Genomic DNA, 21,606 nt, shown 5'->3' with positions numbered 1-21,606 from the left:
CCCCTCATGTTTTCAAATCAGTTCAATTTTATTTCCATTTTGAAAACTGTTGTGGCTATACAGAACTTGATTTCACAACTGGAATCTGTGGTATGAAGAACTTTGACTTAAAACCATGTAGAAACTGCTGCCACGTAAGGCAGATGGGAAAAAGAGGGGAAAGGGGGCAGGCAGATTACTTTCATTATTGGCCAAATATTTCCTATTTCTGTAATCTTATCCTGTCTCACAGCATAGAAGCCCTCATGACACATCCATGTGTCACTTTTTCTTTAGGTGAGAAGTGTTCTCTCCTGCAATAAAAATGAGTTATTTCCAAAGCAAAGAGCCAGAAATGAGCCTGGGAGCTGAGAAATGATCTTAGAGTCTCAGAGAGTCAGTTGGTTGGCATCTGCTGTTGATAAGTCAAAGCAGGAGAATTAGAGGAGCAGACAGAGGTAAACATTTAGAAAGTAAAAGTGAAAAAAAAAAAGAAAGTAAAGGTGACTGTTATGGAAAAAACCCCACTTTTCACAACTTTGTTGAAATCAGAGAATAGCTGTTTCATGAGGGTATCATAGGATTACTTCGGTGATTATAGTGATAGATGTTTATTGAAAAGAGCCTGGTTGACTGATGGAACTTCTGATGCTTTTGCTGATCTTGTGAATATATCCTTTATCTGAGTCCTTGATCTTCTTGTCGCTTTTTCTCATCTAGCCTAATGTCTCTCATACCTGTTCCTTTCTCAGCTCTCAGTTTGTTGCTGTTAGAAAAACAGATGCAAACGCCAGGAACTGGAACTCCTCTGTGTCTCTGATAATGCTGTGATTAATGGACCAGACAGATTCTGGTCATAAGCCAGATATTTTGTTAACAACCTAGCATCAGTGATTTAGAAGGATTTTGGTAGCAGCGTGATTTAGTATTAAATAGAATGATTTAACTGATGTTGATTGGTTCTGTACAGATAAATTAATGAGGCAAGAAACCTAATCTCTGATTTATTGACATATTTTCCCAGAGTGAGTTATGAAATAATTTTTAACTTCATTTGAAGCAAAACAAATGAATAAGGCCTTTTCTATAACCTACTTTAGAAAAAATCCAGACAAAATGATCGTAAGTAACAAAACTCCAAAACTACATTATGGTTTTAAAAAATCTACCTTGATCTCTATCTTGTCTAGATATAAAAGCATGCCTTTGAGTGAGTTCTTATAGAATCTCATTTGGTTACATGTATATTAAGGACTTCTATATTTGCAAATGACTAAGCCCAACTTTAAGAAGAGGTGGCAAGAATACACAGAAGAACTGTACAAAAAAGATCTTCATGACCCAGATAATCATGATGGTGTGATCACTCAGCTAGAGCCAGACATCCTGGAATGTGAAGTCAAGTGGGCCTTAGAAAGCATCACTACGAACAAAGCTAGTGGAGGTGATGGAATTCCAGTTGCGCTATTTCAAATCCTGAAAGATGATGCTGTGAAAGTGCTGTACTCAATATGCCAGCAAATTTGGAAAACTCAGCAGTGGCCACAGGACTGGAAAAGGTCAGTTTTCATTCCAATCCCAAAGAAAGGCAATGCCAAAGAATGCTCAAACTACCGCACAATTGCACTCATCTCACATGCTTGTAAAGTAATGCTCAAAATTCTCCAAGCCAGGCTTCAGCAATACGTGAACCGTGAACTTCCTGATGTTCAAGCTGGTTTTAGAAAAGGCAGAGGAACCAGAGATCAAATTGCCAACATTCGCTGGATCATAAAAAAGCAAGAGAGTTCCAGAAAAACATCTACTTCTCCTTTACTGACTATGCCAAAGCCTTTGACTGTGTGGATCACAATGAATTGTGGAAAATTCTGAAAGAGATGGGAATACCAGACCACCTGACCTGCCTCTTGAGAAATCTGTATGCAGGTCAGGAAGCAACAGTTAGAACTGGACATGGAACAACAGACTGGTTCCAAATAGGAAAAGGAGTACGTCAAGGCTGTATATTGTCACCCTGCTTATTTAACTTCTATGCAGAGTACGTCATGAGAAATGCTGGACTGGAAGAAACAAGCTGGAATCAAGATTGCTGGGAGAAATATCAATCACCTCAGATATGCAGATGACACCACCCTTATGGCAGAAAGTGAAGAGGAACTAAAAAGCCTCTTGATGAAAGTGAAAGAGGAGAGTGAAAAAGTTGGCTTAAAGCTCAACATTCAGAAAATGAAGATCATGGCATCTGGTCTCATCACTTCATGGGAAATAGATGGGGAAACAGTGGAAACAGTGTCAGACTTTATTTTTTTGGGCTCCAAAATCACTGCAGATGGTGATTGCAGCCATGAAATTAAAAAACTCTTACTCCTTGGAAGAAAAGTTATGAACAACCTAGATAGCATATTGAAAAGCAGAGACATTACTTTGCCAACTAAGGTCCATCTAGTCAAGGCTATGGTTTTTCCTGTGGTATGTATGGATGTGAGAGTTGGACTGTGAAGAAGGCTGAGCACCGAAGAATTGATGCTTTTGAACCGTGGTGTTGGAGAAGACCCTTGAGAGTCCCTTGGACTGCAAGGAGATCCAACCAGTCCATTCTGAAGGAGATCAGCCCTGAGATTTCTTTGGAAGGAATGATGCTGAAGCTGAAACTCCAATACTTTGGCCGCCTCATGCAAAGAGTTGACTCATTGGAAAAGACTCTGATGCTGGGAGGGATTAGGGGCAGGAGAAGGGGACCACAGAGGATGAGATGGCTGGATGGCATCACAGACTCGATGGACGTGAGTCTGAGTGAAATCTGGGAGTTGGTGATGGACAGGGAGGCCTGGTGTGCCGTGATTCATGGGGTCGCAAAGAGTCAGACATGACTGAGCGACTGTACTGACTGAACTGAAGCCCAACTAAAACTATGTTCAAGAGGCAAAGGAACTTTATTAGAAAGATGCTGGGACGAGTCACTGAACTGAGCTCCAAAGACTCTGGAGCTCGATCTTGCAGAGCACCATTATCATCAAAGAAGTAATAACTGGGGAAAACAGCAGTGAGAGCAGTGGTGGTGATGGTGGTTTAGTCGCTAAGTTGTATCCAACTCTTGCTTTCTTGTGAACTGTAGCTGCCAGGCTCCTCTGTCCATGGAATTTCCCAGGCACGAATACTGGAGTCGGTTACCATTTCCTTCTCTGGGGAATCTTCCTGACTCAGGGATTGAACTCACATCTCCTGCATTGGCAGGCAGATGCATTACCACTGAGCTACCAGGGAAGCCCAGCAGTAAGAGTGATCAGGTTTAATGAGGGACTGCTGCTTGGAAGAGGCAAGTCTAAACAGAAGGCAAAGAAGGGTATAGATAATAGAGGAAAAAGTAGAGTGTTGTTTCAGGATTGACAGATTGTGATCCAAGTTAGGTACAGGCCTGGATGAAGGGTGATGAGAAATTGACCTGACTGTAACCAAAGAACCGACTTGGGGAGTGATGAGGTACCTGTTGATAGGAAAGTGTTAATTTGTGGGAGGCTGTATGGTTTGGTGATTAAGCTAGAAATTTTACTTGTTTAATTGCCTAAGAGGGCTTCTCAAGTGGCTCAGATGGTAAAGACTCTGCCTGCAATGTGGGAGACCCAGGTTTGATCCCTGGGTCAGGGAGATCCCTGGGAGAAGGGAATGGCCTAAGAAGTACAAAATGAAGTCAAGCAAGCTCAGATGCTTCCTATATCCATGATTTGTGTGACAAGGTGTCAGGGAGGGTGACACCCTGAGGCGCTGGGCACAGGTTAGGGCCTGGGTGATAGAAGCAGGTTCCAGGAAACTTTTCAGAAACTGCACACAGAACTACCGGTTATTTGGGGGGATAAAAGCTATAGATGGCTATTTTTTTTGAAATTATTTATATGCACTATTAAATGGTTATTTTGGGGGGAGGCTGCTTGAAATTCTATCTTAATGAACTTCAGTTTACAATCCATGAGGCTGTGCTGATAGGAGTGAGAGTAATAATTTGGTCTACAATCATGAATATTAGGCTAGATGGTGTACTTGTGTAACAGTGTAGGGTAGCTATGACTTTTAAGAAACAGTCCTTTGATATGTAATTGTGATACTGTTCTTAGTGGTAAGAGGATGCCAAATGCGGGAAAGAAATCTCCAGTGCTCTCTGAAATGTCTGCTCCTTTGACCTTTCTCAGAAGAGTGCACCTTTATTTTAGAACCAAAACAACATCTTGAGGGCTCTTTCTGGGTAGGGAATGGACACAAATTAGCCATCAGAATGATTTACTTTGGCCACCTGATGCGAAGAACTGACTCATTTGAAAAGACCCTGATGCTGGGAAAGACTGAAGCCAGGAGAAGGGGAGGACAGAGAATGAGATGGTTGGATGGCATCACCGACTCAATGGACATGAGTTTGAGTAAACTCTGGGAGTTGGTGATGGACAGGGAGGCCTGGCCTGCTGCAGTCCATGAGGTCGCAAAGAGTCAGACATAACTGAGCAACTGAACCGTACTGAACTGAAAGATTTTCTCTTTATGGCCTGTATTTCAGTTATTTCATCATTGGTCTCAGTCCATTTAATTAAGATTATTTGTAGGATTAAATTAATCCTTTAAGAATTATTCCATTTCAATTTTTTAAAAATTTAAAGAATGATTTTAAAAAGTGACCCATTGAGTATTACCTCTGAGGTACATTTGAGTGATTAATACCATCCATGTTTTCTCCAACTTCAGACTTATTTACCCAGCTGCCAACCAGGCATCTTCATTGAAATGAACCCATGACCTAAACAGAACTTAACATTTGTTAAGTGGAACACAGGGTGCCTAAGCTGAGCCTTGGTTTAATAATAGATCAAAAGAGAAATTGAAATAGAGAAGTCTGTCACTGACAGGTCCTGCAGGAAGTTTGTGGACTCGAGGGACCACACAGGATGACACACAGAGAGAGAGAGACAGGACCCAGGACACATGCCTTTAAGAGGGTCCGTGTGTGAGTGCTTTGGGGTTCCTGGGCCAGATGGGTCAATTCAAACCAAAAGCGGGCTTTTGGTGAGCGCCGGGGAGTCTCACCTAAGGGGTGCATACGGCATGTAGATGGTGGGAGGCAGGGGAGAACTGTTGATCACAAGGGCTGGTGGGGAAGTCATATTGGGAACTCACAGTAATTTGTGACTGTGGGCTGTTATCCAGGGCACGTGCTACCTTGATGGGGCTAGTGGGCACAAGGTTCCTGAAGGACACAGGGTTCAACAAAAGGGATGCCAAGGCAGAGCACCATGAAGCAGCTTAGTTAAACTCTTGGCACATATTTTACCAGCAATCTGGTTGGGTCCCTTAGCCCAGTCAATCAACACATTAAACTAATATCACACTTTCCAATGCTAAAAATTTATACTACATTTTTCTAAAATAATTGACCACTAGAAAAATGCTTTGAATTGTTTCATGTAATTTAATCCTTGCCACGTTCCTGTAGGAGAACAGATGCTATTCCCATCTGTACAAAGAAGCATGAGACAGGGCGCTCAGGGCTGGTGTGCTGGGACGACCCTGAGGGATGGGATGGGGAGGGAGGTGGGAGGGGGGTTCGGGATGGGGACCCATGTACACCCATGGCTGATTCATGTCAACGTATAGCAAAAATGACTACAATATTGTAAAGTAATTAGCCTCCAATTAAAAAAAAACAAACAAACCTGAGGCTCACACTGGTAATGGGAAGAGGATTTGGGAGCCCAACTTAAGAGTCTTCTAATGCAGACTCCAGGTCACATCACGTCACTGCTATGGGCCGAATTCCTTAGCAGGTGGATTTCCTTTGCCTGCTGTGTTTTCCTTTTTGTTCTGTTGATCCTTTAGGGAAAGAAGGAATAAGCATTCATGGAGACCCTACCGTATGGAAACTCTGTTAGGTGTTTTACATGAAGTATTTCATTTAATCCTCATTAGAGCCTATTAGTGGAGAAGGAAATGGCAACCCACTCCAGTATTCTTGCCTAGAGAATCCTGTGAACAGAGGAGCCTGGTGGGTTGCTGTCCACTGGGTTGCAGAGTCGGACATGACTGAAGCAACTTGGCACGCATGCATGCATTGGAGAAGGAAATGGCAACCCACTCCAGTATTCTTGCCTGGAGAATCCCAGGGACAGAGGAGCCTGGTGGGCTGCCGTCTGTGGGGTTGCACAGAGTTGGACACAACTGAAGCGACTTAGCATGCATGCATAGCCTGTGAGAGACACATGAAAGTTAGTCTTACCTACTCAAGTTAAGGTATATGGTCAAAGGCACACACAAAGTGATGGCACAGGAATTTTATCTGCCATCAAATACCACATATGCACTTTCTTATAGCCAAGGTCATTTGTTCCCTTGCTGAACCTCCTCTGAGCCATGTCAAAGCACTCAAGGTTAGAAGAGTGCTGTGTGATTGTAGACGTTCTACTGTATGGCTCTGACTCAGCTACCTGCTAAACGGACCCAGATTGGGAAATTCTTGGCTACTCACACTTCTCCTTGGCCTTCTGACTTTCCCCATCACAGCCTTTGTTCTGTGGAGGTATGTCTGTTAGGTTTAGGTCATGACTCTCCGTAGGCTTCAAACCAGCCAAATTAAGAAAGTCCTCTAGTCTAACATTCTGCCTACTGTAGCCTGGATTTCTCCCTTTCTGTTCTGTTTAACTCTTAACTGATGAGATTTCTTATCAGCTGGGAAGGGTAAGATAGGTTGATAGAGGTGAGGAAGACAGAGAAGGGTGGGGCACCTCACAAATCCAGCAGCATAGTACAATCAAATCCTAGGTGGGAGGGGGGTTCATGTTTGGGAACACATGTAAGAATTAAAGATTTTAAAATTAAAAAAATAAAAAACTTAATACTAAAAAAAAAAAAAATCCTAGTTCCTTAAATCACATGGGCAAAGGCCATTCTTCTTCTGATCAATATTTTATTCTCTTTTTCCTTCTTAGCATATAGATAGCTGCCTCAGGTCATAAATAAAATATATTTCATGAAATGAAGAATAGCAGGTATTTACTAAGAAAATAAAAATGAAAGAATGCATTATTTTATTCCATTGAAATGTTTGGCTGAACCCATAAGAATGAGGATGAGGCCATTCTTGGACACTTGCACTGAAATGAACAAAGAGAAAAATATTAAGGACAAGGAAGAGGATATTTGGCATATGAGTGCAAAAGCTTCTTCAGGACCAGGGAGTGGAATGAAAATTGGCAAGATCATTGGGAGAATATGAATCAAACAGAATTAGGATGGAGTTTTCTAAGAGAATATGTTAGGAGAGAAAAAGGCTGATAAATAGCTCTTGTATTTAGATACAAACAGGGGGAGTAAACCAGGAATTCAAAAGTAAGAGAAACTTAAGGAAGAAAAAAGACACTTTTCTTTGTAAATATAAAGGAAACAAATGAAAATAAGATATCAGAAGTCAGCAAGATCTTATGGGGAATCTACAGCTGATCTTATGGAAGCCAAGCCCATTTCATTGCTGTAGGAAGCTCCCAGCTGAGTGCTGACTGTGGACATCTGATTTCCTTGAAGCTACATTTAAGTGTTTTTTGTTTTTGGCTTGTGACTTGCACTCTGCGAGGGTTGGCAGTAAGCCAGCAGTGTCCCAGAGTTCTGGAGAGTGGGCCAAGGTTAGATATTGGAGTCAGTTCTTTAATTTAGTGCACTGATTCTTCTTAAAGAGAAGAACAAAGATTGTGAGAACACGTGTAAGAATTTTGTTATGAGAGATGAATACAAAATATTAAATTGACTCCAACAACTTGTGTCAACTTGAAAACTCCCTGTCTCTTAGGATAAAAGAAAATATAATCCTATTTAGAAATTCCTGGTGTAATCACAGATGTGGAATTGGTTCTTTTCATGAAACCTATTAATTAAAAAGTACATAATCCAAAGTCAGTTAAGTAGTAAGATATTACAAGTTCTTATTCCATTAACTTTTCAAAGTATGAATAATAACAATACATTCAACACTAGAAATTCATATTTTTCCATGGGCTGCTAGAAAACAATGACAATGATCCCAGGTATGGTAGCAGCTCACTGTGACCTGACTTACCTCTGGAATTATTTACTGGTTTCAGGTGACTTTTACATTGAGGGATTAGTCACTAGTTAGACTTGACGAGAAACAGAACTAGAACCGGAGTTTCAAATATGTGTTGTTTTTCTGCTCAAAATCAGAGATCAATTCACCATGGTTTTTCTCTTTATAGGCTCATGCCAAAATCTGGCATCTCTACGATACTTCTTTCCGCCCCACTCAGGGAGGCCAGGTGTCCATTGCCCTAAGCTCCCACTGGATCAGTCCTCGAAGAATGACTGAACACAGCATCAAAGAATGTCAAAAATCTCTTGACTTTGTCCTGGGCTGGTTTGCCAAACCCATATTTATTGATGGAGACTATCCTGAGAGCATGAAGAATAACCTTTCATCTCTTCTGCCTGACTTTACTGAATCTGAGAAAAAGTTCATCAAGGGAACAGCTGACTTTTTTGCTCTTTCCTTTGGCCCAACCTTGAGTTTTCAACTGTTGGACCCTCAGATGAAATTCCGCCAAGTGGAATCTCCCAGCCTGAGGCAACTCCTTTCCTGGATTCACCTGGAGTATAACCACCCTCAAATATTTATTGTGGAGAATGGCTGGTTCGTTTCAGGGACAACCAAGAGAGATGATGCCAAATATATGTATTACCTCAAAAAATTCATAATGGAAACCTTAAAAGGTAGGATTGAAGATAAAATCCTAATTTCCTGTCAAAATCCACTGGAAAAACAATCCTTAAGATGATCTTAATAAACTGTGTAAATTTATAGTTTTTAATCAGAATGTATAAATTCATTTTGGCAATAGTAGGAATGCATTTATATAGCACCTTTCTCATCTGGGGGCTTGAGAACTTAATTTTTTAAGTTCGTTTCATAAATGAGAAATGTTATAATGTTTATATAATTATAAAGGTTATAATGCTTAAAATTACTTGACTTTCAGAGTTACTACTCTAGATTTTTACATTATATTAAAGATTAAGTAAATCTCAAGATATTTAGATCCCTGTACACATTTTTCCGGCTTAGATTGCTTGTACTGAATAAAACACTTCGTATTTTTTTTATTTTTTAAAAAGTGATGTCAATATTTTCTGGCAAAGAGTAAGTAGTCCATGTCTTTAAAGACTTAATTCACTTACTGCATCAAGCACAAACATGGGTACTTAGGATAGAAAAGTAGAACAAGACACCTTGGCCCAAAGAGCACCCATTAGAAATAAGGGAAATCCAAATAAAAATTTTTGGAGATAACCCTATTTGTGAGGACATTTATTTGCAGAGTTCTCTAGGTTCTACTGGCTTCCCAGGTGGCACAGTGGTAAAGAATCTGTCTGCCAATGCAGGAGACATGTGTTTGATCCCTTGGTCGGGAAGATCCCCTGGAGTAGGAAATAGCAACCCACGCTAGTATTCTTGCCTGGGAAATCCCATGGACAGAGGAGCCTGGCGGGCTACAGTCCATGCGGGTTGCAAAGAGTTGAACATGAGTGAGCACGCATGCACTAGGTTCTATCAGAGCCTTTCATCAGTGAGAAAGGTCATCAGTTTACCAAACAATAAACATTATACTTAATTTATTTCCCAAAGTAGTAAAATCCTCAAATGCTCTTGAGTCATGTGGCGAGTGCCCATCACAGGGTCACAATGCTCTTGTCCTCTTTCCTTTGCAGCCATCAGGCTGGACGGGGTGGATGTCATTGGGTACACGGCCTGGTCACTCATGGATGGCTTCGAGTGGCACCGGGGCTACAGCATCAGACGTGGACTCTTCTACGTCGACTTTCTAAGCCAGGACAAGAAGCTGTTGCCGAAGTCTTCAGCCTTGTTCTACCAAAAGCTGATAGAGAACAATGGCTTCCCTCCTTTACCTGAAAACCAACCCCTAGAAGGGACATTTCCCTGTGACTTTGCTTGGGGAGTTGTTGACAACTGCATTCAAGTAAGTCAGCTGACAAAACCAATCCGCAGTCTCACCAAGCCCTATCTCTAGTAAGTAGTGCTTCCTTATTAGGTTGTCATGGCACGTGGTCCATTCCTCAGGCCAAACATGGTTCCCTAGCGAGTGCACGAAAGGCATCATTTGGAATGCTGCACACGTCTCTCCAAAAATCTTCTTGGCTTCATCCTGCACTTTAAATCAGCTTCGAAAGGGAACAGATTTAAAATATATCCATCTGTAAGATCTGATAAGATAGTAGAAGATTAAAATAATCCTCTCTTTAATACTGTGGTTTTCAATCCCTTTTAAAGTAGTTGTTGAGTTCTTCCATAAACAAGATGTGACACAGAACTCCACACTATCTGAGATCTCACTGGAGCTGCTGAGATGGAGGCAGGGATGTTAGGCAGAGCCCTCCTGAGGCATAACTGTGGAACCCCAAGATTGTGGAAATACCCCCGGAATGAGAGCCCTTTCTCAGTGATGCACTGATCAGAATGCCATGTCTAACAGCAGTTTTCGAATTGAAAGGGTAAGGAAGTTCTTCAAAATGGTCAACCAAATATTTATTGAGCATCCTCTATGCAGTTAGCCCTCAATATCATTCTTAATTTTTTCAGCTTCGAAGGAATCTGTTTTCTAGGGTTTGATTAAATACTTTAGTGAGCACTTATTGGAAGATTCGTGTGTATATTGTTAATCGTGGGAGGGAAGAGGGCTCAGTTGAGGGGAGTACCCAGTGAGATGAGTGAGATGATTCCTGCTTTCAGAGGAGTCTATTGAGGGGAAATGATGGGTCACAAATAGTATAAGAGTGTGAACAGAGCATGGTGGCAAGTGAGGAGGGTGTAGGGGATGGAGGTATTGCTGAACAGAGTCTGTGTGTGAAAATAGAGACCAAGATAGAAATGAAGTTTAGTGTCCACAGACGAACAGAGCGTTTTTAGCACATTGGGTGCTTCTAGCCAATTTGTTGGTTCTGCAGGGGAGGAAAAATAACTTCCCCTGTACCCTTCTGAGTGTTTAACTGAGACCCCTGTAGTAAGAGATAGATTCATATGAGAAAAACAAACAGAAGTTTATTAGTATGTATACCTCATGTATGTATGGGAGATACCCTGAGAAGAATGAGTAACTCGCCAAGATGGCTTAAAATTTCAGGCTTAAATATCATCTTAACAGGAAAAGGGGAAAAGTAAGTGATATTTAGGAAAGATGAATGGGCCCTTAAAAGAAGAGATGGGAGCTCTGATAGCTTGTGGCGAAGTTTGCCTGAATGTGATGTTGACTTCGAATGCCCTCTTCTGTGATAACAGTCAGGCTTCCCTCATTGGCAAAACTCCCACAAGGGGATTTATGACAATCCTTTTGAGTTTCTTTTGGAGGATTCATCTCTGGGCAGATAAGGGGAATTCAGAGAAAGCCCTTCCCTTGCATTTGCTATTTTTTCAAGTGCCTGAACCTCAAAATAATATACTGAAGGGGCATTTTAGGGGTGGCATGCCTTGACTTCTACAGTCGTATTTTGGGGCATCATATATTCTGTTACCTTTCGGTTCAGAAGAGGTATTTGAAGAGAGTGCTTGGATCTGGGGAAAGTCCTCCTAGCTGAAACGAGTTGCTGTTTCCTGGTAAATATCTAGTTGAAATCTTTGATTCATTAGGAAATAAAGCAACATGATCCTTAATACTTTTTTTTTTCCGCTGAGTCATATTATGCTTACATCTTATTCAGACCTCCAGTTAGTTTTAAGGACAGTCCTGACTTTAATCCCTTCCTTTGCTGTCGTCATTCAGTAGCTCAATCATGTCTGACTCTGTGACCCCATGGATTGCAGCATGCCAAGCTACCCTGTCCTTCACTATCTCTCAGAGTTTGCTCAAACTCATTTCGTTTGAGTTGATGATGCCATCCAACCATAGTAATCCCTTCCTTATGATTTTTTTTTAAAGATTTTAAAAAATATGAAGCATTTTAAAAGTCTTCATTGAATTTGTTACAGTATTGCTTCTGTTTTTTGTTTTGGCTTTTTTGGCCATGAGACATGTGGTATCTTAACTCCCTGACCAGATATCGAGCCTCACCCCTCGCATTGGAAGGCAAAAATCTTAACCACTGGACGGCCAGGGAAGTCCCCCTTCCTTACATTTCAAAAGCAACCAAGAGCGCTATGTTCTCAAGAATATCTGAGCCCAGTAGCTTGTCTTCTGAGCTCTACCTGGCTCCATTTGGGGTTTTCCTCCGTCTGCTCCGTCTCCCTCAACCCACTGCTATTCAGAAACTCCCCATTCTAACTTCTCTCCTGCAAGTGGGATCCATGGTGGGGTTCAAGTAGGATCTGAAGGGACAGAAGAGGTGCTAGTGATGGAGGAGAGAGGAGGCAGGCGATCCCAGTCCATCCTGGTTGGTCCCTCAACGCTGTTCTGCCTCTGGACCTTCTGCTGAGCCCTGCTTCCTGCTGGGTCCTGGGCCACCATAGTCACTGAGGGCCTGTGCTCTGTCCCATTTCCAACAGCAGCCCAGCCAGGCTGGTAATTCCCAGCTTCATCCTTTGTGAGGAGAAGGCTCTGCCAGTGTTTCTGTGCAGACGGTGTGAACTCAGGGAGCAGTGGGGATGTTGTGGGAGGTCTTTTACTTCTGCTCTGTTCCCCATCCAGGGACTGTGTTTGTCTTGGGAACTGGTCAGTGGTGAGAACATTTTAAGAATACATCCTGTTTCCTCCAGAGAGAAGAAAACTGATCAGAAGCAACAAATATGGCAGCAAAGAGGAAGGGAGATGGGGAGAGAATTCCTTTTTCTGCTTCCTAGAAGCAGTTGTTTAGACTTTGATCCAGCGCCAGCCACTCATCAGCCCTGGGGCTTTGCTCCCGGGTTGCACCGCTCAGGGTCATGGCTACCTCCGCCTCGCAGAGCCGCGCAGTCGTCTCCTTTGCTGACCCAGCCAGACACAAACCACCATGACCGTGAACTCCTCCAGAAGCTCTCTAGTGGAAAAAGGCTGCAGTTGCTATTTTATTCTTTCTGCTTTTCACCTTGATCTTTGTACTGTTTTGGCAGTGTGCTTTCCAAGCTAACTTCCTAACTGACAGAACAAAAATGAGTTTTTTGTTAGGGAAGTTCTGATAAGCATATGGGTATGTTTTAATTTACAAGCAGATCTCTATACTTTTAATGCATTATATTAGAGTCCTGAAGTGAATTTTAAACCACTGAAATTTATCTTTTCACTTCTGGCTAATACTTCAAGAATTCCCAGTATGAATGAGGCATGCATTTCACCTGAAAAAAATTTTAAATTATATCTCACCTGTCTGAGATGACACACCTGTCTGAAGTCTGATCTTAGGCTTATTCACACGGATTGTCATTGTCCTTGGACCTAATTTCCCAACTGAGAGGTTTGTTTTTCCATAACCACTAATGTTCATAGTAAATACAGAATCTGCTATGTACTGGGGATGGAGAGCTTTTTTTTTAACATTGGCTACTGTTAGGGAGACATTTCTTCCATAATATACTAAACACATAACATCATAACCTTCTGAAAGGTTTGACTTAATTATTTTTTATTAATAAATAAATCAAAGAAATTAATGGAGATTCTATAGAATTTTGCCTAAACACCCATTTATAAATGACCTGTATTTTTAAGAAATAGACTTTTTGCTCAGAAATTACACCTTTGCATCTCATGTTTGTTTTCGGATGGACTGAATAAGAGCTGTTGTTTTGGAACAGTTATGGTAGAAAAGTTACGAATTTTGTCAACTCAGAACTCTATAAAAATAATCCAAAGAATTCCTTCAAGCTATGAACAGTTTCACTTCCAAAGAGCATGCAAATATTTTTCTTGCGAAGTTGAGGATACATGATTTGTGGGTGCATCACACTGGAAAAATACTTCTGACAGCATTCCCACAAATTAGAGGAAATGTATGCGTGGGTGATCTACACAGGACCATTCTCCAGAAAAAGCAATTTCCCTCTGACACGCTGTATTTTATTACTTTCCTTTATAAACAGAGCACTGACCCCTCTAGAGAAACAGAAGCTTATTTGCAACAGGCCTGAAAAGTGCAAGGAAACCTCTGCTAGAGATTCAAAACCAAAGTTTGACCTTTGCTTTTATATAGAGGGTCCAACTCAGGAACCAACTCTGACAGGCTTATTTCTGAGAAGAAAACTGGCTTAGGTGGTGGGTCCTTGGGAATAAGAGCTTCCCTAATAGCTCAGTTGGTGGAGTCCACCTGCAATGCAGGAGACCCTGGTTCAATTCCTGGGCTGGGAAGATCCCCGGGAGAAGGAGTAGGTTACCCACTCCAGTATTCTTGGGCTTCCCTTGTGGCTCAGCTGGTAAAGAATCCACCTCCAATGCAATCGACCTGGGTTCAACCTGGGTTCGATCCCTGGTTGGGAAGATCCCCTGGAGAAGGGAAAGGCTACCCATTCCAGTATTCTGGCCTGGAGAATTCCATAGACTGTATAGTCCATGGGGTCGCAAAGAGTCAGACATGACTGAGTGACTTTCACACACACACACACCTTAGGATAAACAAATGTTTGTTTGCAAGTAGAGGGAGGATTTTGTGATTTTGACTTTGTATTTTGTCCAGGTTTCCTAAATACTTATTTTCATTTTGTAGTCTTACAGATCAGAGATTGAGAACCATTGTTCTCATGATCATCACAGAAAAATAATTTAGAAATTTTTAAAAACTATGTTAAAATATCCCATTATACATGGCTGACAGTATCATTTCCACATTCTCTGTCTTTTTCTACCATCAGTCAGAGTGAATTTGCTAAATTCTGTTATGGGCACTAATGCCAATAAAAGGCAGTAGTTTTGCATACTTCCCATGTCCTTGACCTTTAGCAAACCTCCATTTAGAATGTGATTTTAAGAAACACAATTTCATTTTAAGTATCATTTCATTTTCTGACTCTCAGGTTTTAAGCTTTATCATTTTTGTGTGTATGTGTGTGTTTTTTTAAATTTGAAAGTCTCATATCATTGGCGATTTCTTATTCTAAAAGAAAAATGTCCAAAATACTCTGCTTGCTTAACACAGACCAGAGATGTGTGAGGATTATTAATATTTGTCATCTGAAGTGACCTCCAAAATTCAGATTCCTTAAAGTAACAGTTCCAGACTTACAGAGAACTGTGGGTGAAACAAATGTGCACTGAACAAAGTGGAATATTTTCTTCCCCAGGAACTTAGCTATTTATGAAAAACAGTTCAAACATTCAGCTAGGAAGGTTTCTACAGTATTTTTGCCCACCGTCCTGGCTGGTTTGTTGACAGAACCAGAGCCGCACCGACGACTTTTCAGGGCTGTCCAAGAGAGGCTAACGGTTCCTCTCCTCCCGCCAGGTGGACACCACCCTGTCTCAGTTCATCGACCCCAACGTCTACCTGTGGGATGTCCACCGCAGTAAGAGGCTCATCAAGGTGGATGGGGTTCTGACTAAGACGAGGAAATCCTACTGCGTGGACTTCGCCGCCATCCAACCACAGATCGCCTTACTCCAGGAAATGCACGTGACCCATTTCCACTTCTCGCTGGACTGGGCGCTGATCCTGCCGCTGGGGAACCGGTCCCAGGTCAACCGCACGGTCCTGGGGTTCTACCGCTGCGTGGCCAGCGAGCTGGTGCGCGCCAATATCACCCCGGTGGTGGCGCTGTGGCGCCCGGCCACCCCGCACCAGGGACTGCCGGCCCCCCTGGCCCGGCACGGCGCCTGGGAGAACCCCCACACCGCACTGGCCTTTGCTGAGTACGCCAGGCTGTGCTTTCAAGACCTCGGCCGCCACGTCAAGTTCTGGATCACAATGCACGAGCCGTCCACGCGGAACATGACCTACAGCGCAGGGCACAACCTCCTGAAGGCGCACGCGCTGGCCTGGCGCACGTACGACGAGAGGTTCAGGCGCTCGCAGAAAGGAAAAATATCCATCGCCCTGCAGGCGGACTGGATAGAACCCGCCTGCCCTTTCTCCCCGGAGGACCGCGAGGTTGCCGAGCGAGTTCTAGAATTTGACATCGGTTGGCTGGCCGAGCCCATTTTCGGCTCCGGCGATTATCCACGCGTGATGAGAGACTGGCTGAACCAGAGAAACAATTTCCTCCTCCCTTATTTCACTGACGAGGAAAAAAAGCTAATCCGGGGTTCCTTCGACTTTTTGGCATTGAGCCATTACACCACCATCCTTGTAGACTGGGAGAAAGAAGATCCCATAAAATACAACGATTACCTGGCCGTGCAAGAAATGACCGACATCACCTGGCTCAACTCCCCCAGTCAGGTGGCCGTGGTGCCCTGGGGGTTACGCAAGGTACTGAACTGGCTGAAGGCCAAGTACGGAGACCTCCCCATGTATATAATATCCAACGGCATCGATGATGATCCGCACGCAGCCCAGGACAATCTGAGGGTGTATTACATGCAGAATTATGTGAACGAAGCTTTGAAAGGTAAGGAGCACTCAGTACAGAGGTCTCTTGGGGGTTATGCCAACTGAGAACCTGATACATAGAAACTCTCAAACATATACACAGACTGTCACCCACAGAGCAAGTGCTATCCATTCCTTGACAACACTGAAAAAGTCCAAGTGCTAGCTAGTTTCCCCAAGGAAAGAGGAGTTTGACTAAAAGTGGAAGATGAAAAGATTCCTCGAAACTATTCTAGGTTGCTAAGAGCCCCGACCATCTCTTTCCTTATCAGATGGCTTCATAGCAGTCTTGCCTACTTCACATACTTAAAGATTGAACCCAAGTACATCAAAGTAGGTTTAAAGTATGTAAAACCTACTATGTTAAATTTAGCTAAGTATTTGTCTTGATGGTTGCCACTTTGTCTTCGGATAAAAGGAGCTTTACTGATGAAATCTAATTTAATCGAAAGTAGTTTGAAATGGTATTGACAATTTCTCTGATGCACCAGGGCTCGGTAAAGGCAAAACGTTGTGGCCAAAATATTTTAATAACTTTTCTCCTGTCCTTTTTTTTTTTTTTTTTCTAGCCTATATATTGGATGGCATCAATCTTTGTGGATACTTTGCTTATTCATTTAACGATCGCACAGCTCCGAAGTTTGGCCTCTATCGTTACGCCGCAAATCAGTTTGAGCCCAAACCGTCAATGAAACATTACAGGAAAATTATAGACAACAATGGCTTTCCAGGTCCTGAAACTCTGGGAAGATTTTGTCCAGAAGAATTCACCCTGTGTACAGAGTGCAGCTTTTTTCATGCCCGAAAGTCTTTACTGGCTTTCATAGCTTTTCTACTTTTTGCCTTTGTTATTTCTCTTTCTCTGATTTTTTACTACTCTAAGAAAGGCAGAAGAGGTTACAAGTAGTCTTGATATTTTTCTTATTTGAAATAATTATACACACACATCAGCTGTTAACATTTGCACTTCTCAGTGTTGTGAACTAGATTTTATATATCTGACTTCCAGAAAACCTTTTCATAACATATGATAGGTTTTGAAATGAGCGTGATTGTAAAATATTGAATAATGTGAATAGTGCCTGAATTTGTTCTATTTCCAGGGGAGGTATGTTAAAAAAAGATTGATAAGGGCCATCGTTTCTGTACACAGTCTATAACAAAGCATGAAGAATGGAAACCATCTGGTAACATTTCTATATAAATTAAGATTAAGAATATTTTTATCTGTGCCCATTCCTGTGTGTAATGTTTGCCTTTAAATTATAATTGCAAGTATTATGTTAAGTCAATCAAATGTTAAGTCCTGAATAACCATTCTGAACTGCCATGATATGCCTAATGGTCTCTGTGGAACCAAGTTCCCCTTGAAAAAGAAGATGGCAGAATATGGAACAGATGACAAAGGGCCCTAGGTTGGAACGTTCCTTTTAAAAGCAAGGTTTCTATCAAATACTGTTAGTATTAATTTATATATCTTTTTAATGATATGCTTAGCAGAGCAAACTACAGAATTCTGTATCTTATATAAGATAAAATATATTTCTTTGTATTTTGAGACACTCTCTAAGCCCCAAGTTCTTGAGGAATCTGTGTCACTATCGAGGGCCTGCACATAGGGGACTTTTGCTAAATGTGTGCAGAAAAATAAGCATGAATTATGCAATACTGGGCCCTTAAGAAAGCATAAACCGACTGTGAAATGCATTATAGCGCAGTGGCTGGAGGGGACAGAAAGAAGGAAAAAGTCCTTGACATTGCGATTAATTTGATTATAAACTCTTTTATTTAGAGCAGACCTTGGAATGAATGAGGTGACCTTTTCTGAAAGAATAAGAATGAAACAATAACTCATTTTATGAGGAGTGACTCCACTTTCTGTTCTTTACAATGTGCCATAATTTCTTTGAATTGAGTTTTGAAAATTCTTAATAGGTTCAAAAGCATTTGGTCTAATAACACTGGAAGGTTTGTTTTTATAATTGCTGAGGTCCATTTTATATTTTTTGCTGCTACTTCTGTGGAGCTAGCTTTACAGGAGTTTTGCTTTGAACTCTTATACTGCAACTGGCTACTGATTTTTAGAAAGGGCTAATTGGGTCTTATACTTTAATGCCCCTTAAATAAATCTTGCTGATTTTCAAACAGGGAAGTCTATTACACTGGAGTTGAGGATGATTTTATAGATAAGCCAAAATGATATCAAGCAAGATAAACCAATATCATATCTGGCACAACTAATCTTGCTGACACAGGGTTCTAGTGAATTAAAAAAAAACCGTGCTGGAGAAGGAAATGGCAACCCACTCCAGTGTTGTTGCCTGGAGAATCCCAGGGACGGGGGAGCCTGGTGGGCTGCTGTCTGTGGGGTCGCACAGAGTCGGACACGACTGAAGCGACTTAGCAGCAGCAGCACTGTATTATATATCATCTTTAGAGGTGGTATGATTTTTTTCCATGAAAGATAAGCTTTTTGGTGGTACTCTTAAAAATCAGACTTACCATTAAAATCACAAACTAGGGGATAATAGTTTATTTTATGTGTATATTTTTCTGATTATAATAGTAATATATGCTCATTGTAAAAAAATTTAAAATCACAGAAACTATATGTACAGAAAAAATATTACCTGTAATTTCACCACCTTGAGGTAGCCACTTTTAACATGGTGTATGTATGATATTTTGTATAGTCAGATCTTATTGAAAATAGTTATGTCTTTATTAATTTTCATTGTGTGCATTTCCTTTGTCATTAGTCTTCAAAAGCATGATTTTTAATAGTTGTAGAGTAACTCCACTATGTGAATTTATCACAATTTATTTAATCATTCCTATTTGTTGGACCAGTTTCTTATTGTTAATTATGGTGAAATAATGGATGTTGTTTAAAAATAATTTTCCTGCTACAGTATTTAATTTCCTTCAGTGTAGAGAGAAGTAATCCTGTCCCTTGATAAAGTCTTGTAATAAATCTACTTGCAACTTTGTCTTCTTACATGATCAAATGACTAAATAAATTTCTTAAGTGTTTTTCTTTTGAATTACTTAAACCACATAGAATATGATCTGAGTGGTGACGAAAGGGGTCTGAAAACAGGAGGAGTGAACTTCGAGACTGGAATAAGGTAAGGGTGGAGAGGATGCCCCAGGCTAGTCCCTACAGTTGATCTGAGAGGGAATTTCAGACACTGAAAGAGACGCCAAAGAACTAAAGGGAAATGATACCTCAGCACCGCTCAAAAAAGTTATCAGGTGAACATCAGGCTAGCTTTGAGACCCTTTGGTCCTCAGTGGGAGATTGGTGGTTCCCCATGGGCAGCAAAGAAGAGAGGGCACCTCCCAGATGAGGCTGGAAACTGGGGGCCGGTGAGAGGGGCTAGAAAGCTTTTCTAGTCCAATGGGGTGAAGAATCTTCATTTCTTAACCGGCTTCTCTGGGCCTTACATTTTTCATTAATGCTTTACGTTGATAAATTCTGGGTTTTTCACCACTTTACATGTGTTTTAAAACACACACACACACACACACACACACACACACACACACACACACATATATATAGAGAGAGAGAGAGTGAAAGAGACAGACAGACAGACAGAGAGAAGAGACCATTCTCCTGGAAGTCCTGCATCCCTTAGTACTTTTTGGGGGTCAGCTCTGCAGGGCCAGTAGTGGTAAGCTGTGGCTCCCAAGGTCTCTGGGCTAATTTCTGTCGTATTTACTTTTCCCCCATATTGCCTCTGGTCCTTCCTTTGAACTGGCAGTGGGGTGGGGAGGAAATGGAGGTGGGGGGCCCTGCACTTATGCCCCGTTTATTTTGCCTTAGTTTGGAAGGATGGACTTTCAGATTCATTTAAGGTCATTTTTCATTTTATTTTTTGACTTCCAGAGATAGTAATTAGAATCTACTAATGCCTCAGAAGCATTTCTTTTTTTTAAACATTTTTTATAGAGCCCTCCAATGGAGATATAACACAAGCCACATATTTTAAATTTTCTAGAAGTCACATTAAAAACATAAAAAGACACTATTAGTTCAAAAGATGTGGGAAGGAATGATGGAGTTAATGAATGAACAGAATCAGCTTGCTGATACCACCTTTGTCCAGAGACTGATTTAGTAGGGACCATCTGTCAAGAAAGAGAAACTGCTGTGTATTAGGTGACACACAGCTCGGTTCTTTGTATTCAGAGGAGCGAATGATGACTTACTTGTAATAACCTTTGATAACCTGTCTTTCTAGGTGGCAAGGCAGTAAATAGCTATCCTATCATCACCTCTAGACTAATAACTAGATGAGAGGATTATAGCTCTTTTCTTCATCATTCACACTGTCCCTTAACTAATCAGTAACCTTTTTTGTTTATAAGACTTGTTATCAGGTTAAATTCTTTATCTGTAAATAAAAATAGGGAGCTCATTTGGAAGGAATCTCTTTACGTCATCTGTGGATACTTGTAATCTCCTAGAACATGTAGCTTTTTGCTCAGACCCATTACCTTTATCAGTTTTTATAACCATCAAATATTGTTGGAGTTTTGTTTGTTATAGTGCATTTCCTAAACCATTTTTGTTTCATACATTTGTGGTATATACCCTTTGATATCAAATAGAAAGAAGTCAAGAAAAACCACAAGGAACCTTGAGTAAAGAGTGGAAATGCCAGTAACAACTGTGACAAGACACCTAAAATATGGTGAAATCCTGTTTCATGACATGGCTGTGACATGATGACTGATTTCAGCTCTTTTTTTGATCCAATAGGTTAGAGAAGAAAAAACACTTCAACCTACGTATTAATGGAGTCAGAAAAGTATAGGGGAAAGAGTCAGCAAGACCCATGTTCAAAATTCGCTGAGCCTCAGTTTCCTCATCTGTAAAATGGGAATAACCTGCTGTAGCACAGTGGTGAACATAGAAGGTATTCAGTAAATAAAGCACCTACCCTAGAAGTATTTTTTCCTAGACTAATTTCACTTAATGTGTGTGTGGTTTCCCTCTTGTTAATCAGATTTTTAGAGCTCAGTAACATAAAACCAGGGCCTGTTACAGTCAAATGATACACCCAGAAGCCCTTGAGTTATTTTATTTGTGGCTTTGAATATACATCTTCATAGAATGTCCTTGGTAAAACTAAACAAACA

General features: G+C 41.2%; 1 protein-coding gene across 1 annotated transcript in view; it reads left to right on the top strand.

Annotated features, from left to right (window-relative positions):
* The window catches only part of KL (klotho), a 37,855-nt gene extending 20,490 nt beyond the window's left edge, over nt 1–17,365 (top strand). Inside the window, exons 2-5 of the mRNA XM_052650335.1 lie at nt 8,220–8,730; nt 9,727–9,995; nt 15,376–16,477; nt 17,028–17,365. Of these exons, the coding sequence (XP_052506295.1) occupies nt 8,220–8,730; nt 9,727–9,995; nt 15,376–16,477; nt 17,028–17,365 (2,220 nt within the window). The remainder of the gene's footprint in view (nt 1–8,219; nt 8,731–9,726; nt 9,996–15,375; nt 16,478–17,027) is intronic.
* Nucleotides 17,366–21,606: the final 4,241 nt, after the last annotated feature.

Source organism: Budorcas taxicolor, chromosome 12, assembly GCF_023091745.1.
Source record: "Budorcas taxicolor isolate Tak-1 chromosome 12, Takin1.1, whole genome shotgun sequence".
NCBI classification, from domain to species: domain Eukaryota; kingdom Metazoa; phylum Chordata; class Mammalia; order Artiodactyla; family Bovidae; genus Budorcas; species Budorcas taxicolor.
Note: the sequence above shows the minus strand (reverse complement) of the source record. Positions and strands in the feature narration are given on the sequence as shown.